At 33.8% G+C, this 6,000-nt stretch overlaps 1 protein-coding gene across 1 annotated transcript; it reads left to right on the top strand.

Moving 5' to 3' along the window:
* Positions 1 to 1,239: 1,239 nt before the first annotated feature.
* LOC102664817 (disease resistance RPP13-like protein 4) lies at positions 1,240 to 3,267 on the top strand. The gene has a single exon (XM_006603167.4). It carries the CDS (start codon positions 1,379 to 1,381, stop codon positions 3,101 to 3,103), a length of 1,725 nt encoding a protein of 574 aa, XP_006603230.1. The 5' UTR covers positions 1,240 to 1,378; the 3' UTR covers positions 3,104 to 3,267.
* Positions 3,268 to 6,000: the final 2,733 nt, after the last annotated feature.

Below are 6,000 nucleotides of genomic sequence, written 5' to 3'. Positions count from 1 at the left end.
CCGGTATGAGTGAATTCGTATTCATGCAATTTATATTGTACATCTAACACTTCTGCAACCCTTAGTATTCTACTGGATAGTGAAGCTCCTGAACAGAGAGTAGTCGATTTAACTGATAGTCATGCCTTTTGGAAGTTAACCTATATAATGATTGGCATGAGCTACATTGTGCACGGAATTTTTAAAGAAGAGCTTGATGTTGCAGCGATTTCTTTCTTCTTCTCTTGTTTCTAACACATTGAATTGTTTTTACATACTTTCTATCTCAACATATCATTAAATATTTTCACCTCTCGTTTGCTGGTTAATGACGTGTTTTCTTCTTGACCAAAGTATTAAATTAAGTTAAATGTTTGTTCTGATGCTGTGGTACTAGGCTTAATCTAGCAGCAGGTACCCATTTGCATCTGGTTTTAGAAATCCAACATGGAATAATTCCATTTGTGAACTAGGTTTAATTAGTCTATCAGATTCTTTGCTTGTCATTATCTGCTGGAATAATTCCATTTCTTATTTCATTTTTTACTAGGCGGAGAATAATTCCATTTCTGAAAGCAAGGATAGACATGAGGAAATTTTTCATATGGGAGAAAGATGTAGAATTTGTTATTGGGTTCTAGAATAATTCTTTGCAAAGTTAAACCAAACCAAAGATACCTTTCTTTCATCATTTTCTGAAACAAAAAATATTCTTATCATAATTATCTATCATGATTTTTGTGATTCTAATTTAATAAATTCTTTATTTTCTACGAAAAGAAAATTAGATCATTAAATTATGAAATTCGGACATATGACAAAAAGTATTTTATAATTTTAAATAATAGTATATATATTTTTTAATCATAAAGAATCACCTGAAGTAATTTTCCTGCTATGTACGAATTTTTTAAATTTGTATATTGTTGACACTGACAAACTCATATTTAATTTTTATTAATAAATTTAAGTTTCTATTTTCTACACAAATTTTGAAATATAATCGAAATTATAAGTTGTGATTGAAATTTTATCATATATATATATATATATATATATATATATATATATATATATATATATCAATCAGCATATTGAAGAAATTTCAATTTTATTTTGAAACATCTATTGAGTGAATATGGAGTTACATTTAACTCCATGTTAAGAAAAGAATCACGTCAAACTTTTGCCCTTTTATTCCATGCTACGATTAATAAATAGTCAATTAAAGTTATATATACATTGTTTCTTTCATTAGCATTTCATAAAATCACACAATCTGCCGCTGCTTAGTTCCTTCTTACTAGAAAAAATATATTGTTTCTTTCATCAATTTTTCATTAAGTCACAAAATCTCCCACTACTGTGTCCCTCAATCTTATTGCAAAAAAAAAAAAAAATGTCTATTCGAACAAATCCCATGAAAGCAGTGCCTACATTGTTGAAGCGCCTGGTGATTGTAGAAAAACGAGAAGATTTGAAGGATTTGAAGTCTGAGTTGAATAAGATAAAGGACCTGTTTAAAATAGTGAAGAAAAATGAAGAAGAACTCCTTGACACGTTAGCAGTCGTGGATGGCTATCTTCGCAACAAAAACATACCTAAGTTGATGGAAGTGAAGGAAGATATTTGCAAGAGAATAAGGAATTCAACTCAGAAGCTGCTGCCAGATGGTTCTACGGATCAAGGTAGTAATATAGAAGCTACTCAGTCACTAGGAAAAACATTTCAGGATGAAAAGGATAAGAAGAGAGAAGAAGTGCAGGAAGCACTCTCTCCAGAAAAGTTTAAGGTACATTATAATGAACTTGATCGTGTTCATAAACGTTTCTTCTTGTCTCTCCTACTTTTCCCTGAAAATGCTGTTATAAAGAAAAGTACTATACATTTCTGGTGGTCGTCTGTAGTGGGTTACATCATGATAGGGCAATTTGAATTTGTGTTTGATTATCTTTATAGTCGTAAACTTCTTGTACCGCATGGTAATGACAAGTCTCTTGTTGTTGTGAATAAATTTAAAATTAATCCTTGCGTCCGTCATAAGTCGGTGTTGCCATCGTTACAAAATGATAAAGAACAACTTTGTGGAATTTATTCAGAACTAGTAGCATCATCTCATAACCCGAATACTTCGCATCGTAGTTTGGTGCTTGACCAACACAAAGTTAAACTAAGTGATAGGTTGGGTTTGAAATCTACCCATTGGAGAGCTGTTTTTAATGTTGGTGCTAGTTATCTAAATTTCGGGCCCCAATGGATGGCCAAAATGAAGCAGTTGGAGGTCCTTCAACTTGGTCGTTGGCTGCATGATTCACCAAAGCATCATATTGAAGTGGACAGTGAGGAATTCTTGAAGGAGTTAAGGGATCAAAAGCATTTGAAGTATCTTAGCCTTCGAGGGATATCAAGAATATTTGAGCTGCCACCCTCCATTTTTCAACTTGAGAGACTAGCAATTCTAGATCTCAAGGCCTGTCACAATCTAGAAACCCTACCAAATGATATTTCATCATTGAAAAATCTCAGACAGTTGGATTTGTCTCAATGCTACTTGTTGGAGAGAATGCCAAAAGGGATTGAGAAGCTGATCAATCTTGAAGTACTCAAGGGATTTGTAATTGGTAGTTCTAGCAAGAGTAGCTACCAGATATCAGATCTTGCAGATTTGAAAAATCTGGAGCGACTCAGCATACATATAGAAAGTGGGGCTGTGATCGATGAAAAGGAGTTTGAAAGCTTGGAAGAGTTGTCAAAACTTGAGCATCTCAAAATATCATGGGGTGTGTCTGGCAAAAGGTACACTGATGGTATCCAGATCAGTTTGCTTTCAAATTTGAAAAAGTTGCATCTTGAAGGCTTTCCTGGAGAAAGTATTCCAAGATGGTTGGAGCCTAGCAACCTACCGAAGAGTTTGAAAGAGCTAAATTTAACCGGAGGGAAACTAGAAAGTATGGATCATGGAAAATTAGATCACTCGGACTCCTGCAAGTTGGAGATTGTTCGTCTCAAGTACCTAAAAGATTTGAATGTTGACCCAGAAAAATTGCAGGCATTGTTTCCTTCATTGAGGTACGTAGAAGTAAAAGATGTACAAAACCTTCAACACCTTGAATGGATTAAATGATGAAGAGAGGTGAAAGTACATACATGTCATAGAGCTATCCAAATGCATGTGGTGCAATCCAGCAAACAATCTCAAGTTATGGCACAGTTTCTGTCAACTTATGTGAATTGAATTTGTATTTTCCATCCTTGTACGATATCTTAATGAGTAAAATATGTTTTTATTTGTCCTCTCAAAATTTTTGTTTGTCTCTTTAAAAAATTTAATAAGTTTTTAGTTTCTATATTATGAAATTTATGCTTCAGTATGTTTTAAATACCAGCAAATACTTCTTTGTGATTTTAGTGTTTGCAAAATCGGTTACTTTTAGATTATGATAGTGTTCCATTTTAATAGTGAGTAACTAAGTAATCAATTTTGGCTAAAAAAAACAAATTGATCAACCTATGCTTCCATGTGTCTAAGAAACACAACTAGTTTGTGACACTACTATAAGGAAGGTGTACGTTTTATTGGTTAAAATGAGGCTTCCATGTTAGTTTTGCGACTGAATCAAACACCAAGAAATGAACCCTCAGATCTGGAGCATTCCTTATTTGTCAACAACAATAGGTTGTGGTCCTAATGTACTCTCAGATCTAAAAACAAAAGGAAAGAGAAATCTCAGATTTGAAATTCGAAAATGAACAATGGAACTCTGATATCGTTTTGGGCTTCAATGTATTTCATTTTGGATCAGGAACCAGGTTAGTTCCAACATATATATATTTATATAATAAAATACATGAAAATATTAAATTACATAAAGAGATTTTATTTTCTAAGTATAAAAGAATTTATCTGGGTAAAAGATTCACATCCATGTTAATCATCAAATTAAAAACTTATCAAATAAGGGTATGAAAACATCTTTGTTCCAAGCAACAGAACAATGTAAAATAACATGTTCAAAATATTATGCAAATAATATATAAACTTATGCTCCAATGCCACATCCTATTAGTTATGTTTCAACATTCCCTAACACAAGGTTCTTTAAAGTCATCCATCTAACCATTTGTTTTCACGAACACAAGATTTGAGATCATCACATGATTCAAACACAAATAACACAGAGAGTGAGTTATCACAGTCCTAAATAGGTAGAGATAAATGAAAACACACACACACACACAATACATCTCAAGTATAACACAACATCTCACACTCACACAATTCTTTACACGCCATCACATAACAAGTCACAATGATCATTACACAAACATTATGCAACAGATACACTAAAACTCGATTCTATATGAAATGTCGTATTATGTCAGTGAAAAACCTATTCGGGTATCTAAGACTACATGATAAGACGGACCATACACTGGAAGTCATGTCACTCTCACTGGGTGAAATCATAGGGAGACCAGTCAGGGTCACTCTATTTTGCCAAAGCACTCCAACCATATGGGATCAGGATAGGCTTGAAGGAATATTCTAACCGAGTGTATTTACCTCTAAGGCCTAGACTCCGAAGAGTCTATCAAGGCCTCTCCTTCCTGATTCAGGTCCAACCTAAAAGATATTTTAACACGCAGACTCTATCTATGAAATATACAAAACACACAACTCCTCAATTATTCTCAAAATAATTTTAACTGTTGCGTCTCAAAGCGATTAAACTTGCCGGGTTGCCACAATGAATCCCCTCACCATACTTGCCGCGCATTAACTCATCGCTCTTAAAAGGTCTTATAGTTGTGTGATTGTATAGTTCATAGATCATAACTCAATGCACAAAACATCTCAATACACGTGTGATCTTATAATTTAACACATATTCAACTTGTCAGTTATATAAAGTTCATCACACTTCCATAATCCCAAGACAACATGTTATCATGCCTCATGCATCATATACATGTTACACACAGTAGTAATATTAATATGTTATGTTCATACAATTAAATTTCTCAAACAATTTCACATAATCATATCAAAATCAAAAGAATCAAAATCATAGGTTAAAAAATACGAAAAAAACAAGAGCACTTAATTTTATCAACCAATTCACATCAGAGCATGAATTGGCTCGTCAAACATGAGAATTTCGTGATTATAATCATAAATGAAGAATTATAATATAGTAAACATCCCAAAATAAACCCCAATTTGATCCTCTAAGGATTCCTATATGTGTTCATTCTAATCTCAATTGCAATAAATTCATCCCTTACTTCTAAGTGGGCTCACGTGTGTAGTCCAGTAATGATAGCGGCATTTCTAGGGGTTCCCTAAAATTTCTCAAGTTTTCCCTCTGATTTCTCTGCTAGGGTTTTCAAGCGTACGTTAGAGAGAAGGAGAAGGGATTGAAACCTTAATTTTACTATCTCTGTACGAGGGAAATTTCTCTCTCTATAGACATTAGTTCGAAAATCTCAACTGTGGCAATGTGTGAACATGAGTTTCGATGGTGTCCAAATTTCAAGATGATCAAACGCTTAAAGAGCCTGGGAGTGTAACATCCCAATTTTTCGTAAATAAATTTAAAAAGCTTTTTAGAAATAAATAAATAAATAAATAAATATAGAGCAAATAATAGGCTGAGTACCCTAGGTATAAATAGTTATGTTAAGTCATCTGTCTCCTTTTGGCCTCATTTTCGTTTTTCCCCTTCTCCTCTCAAAACCCTTTCTTTTTCCCGCAGCCCATCAAACCAGTCTCAGAAAAACGACGATCTTGAACCCGTTCACCGTCTGATCGTTGTGAAATTTGAGTATCATGTTCGCAACACAATTCCGAGCATTCTCACCGTTGGTAATTTTGATATCATGTCTGAACTGAGAGAAACACCCTTCGCATTGTAGCCTTTTTCTTTCCCGCAGAAACCCAGAGCTGTCTTGGTAAAACTACGATCCCGGTTTCGTTAACCGTTGGATTATTGTGAAATTTGGATATGTTGTTCGAAATTC

This window comes from Glycine max, chromosome 18, assembly GCF_000004515.6.
Source record: "Glycine max cultivar Williams 82 chromosome 18, Glycine_max_v4.0, whole genome shotgun sequence".
NCBI classification, from domain to species: Eukaryota; Viridiplantae; Streptophyta; class Magnoliopsida; order Fabales; family Fabaceae; genus Glycine; species Glycine max.
The sequence above is the reverse complement of the archived record's forward strand: the minus strand, read 5'-3'. Positions and strand labels throughout refer to the sequence as shown.

What these genes read in the sequence shown, in the direction of transcription:
- LOC102664817 (XM_006603167.4), top strand. Translation starts at nt 1,379, where the DNA reads ATGTCTATTCGAACAAATCCCATGAAAGCAGTGCCTACATTGTTGAAG.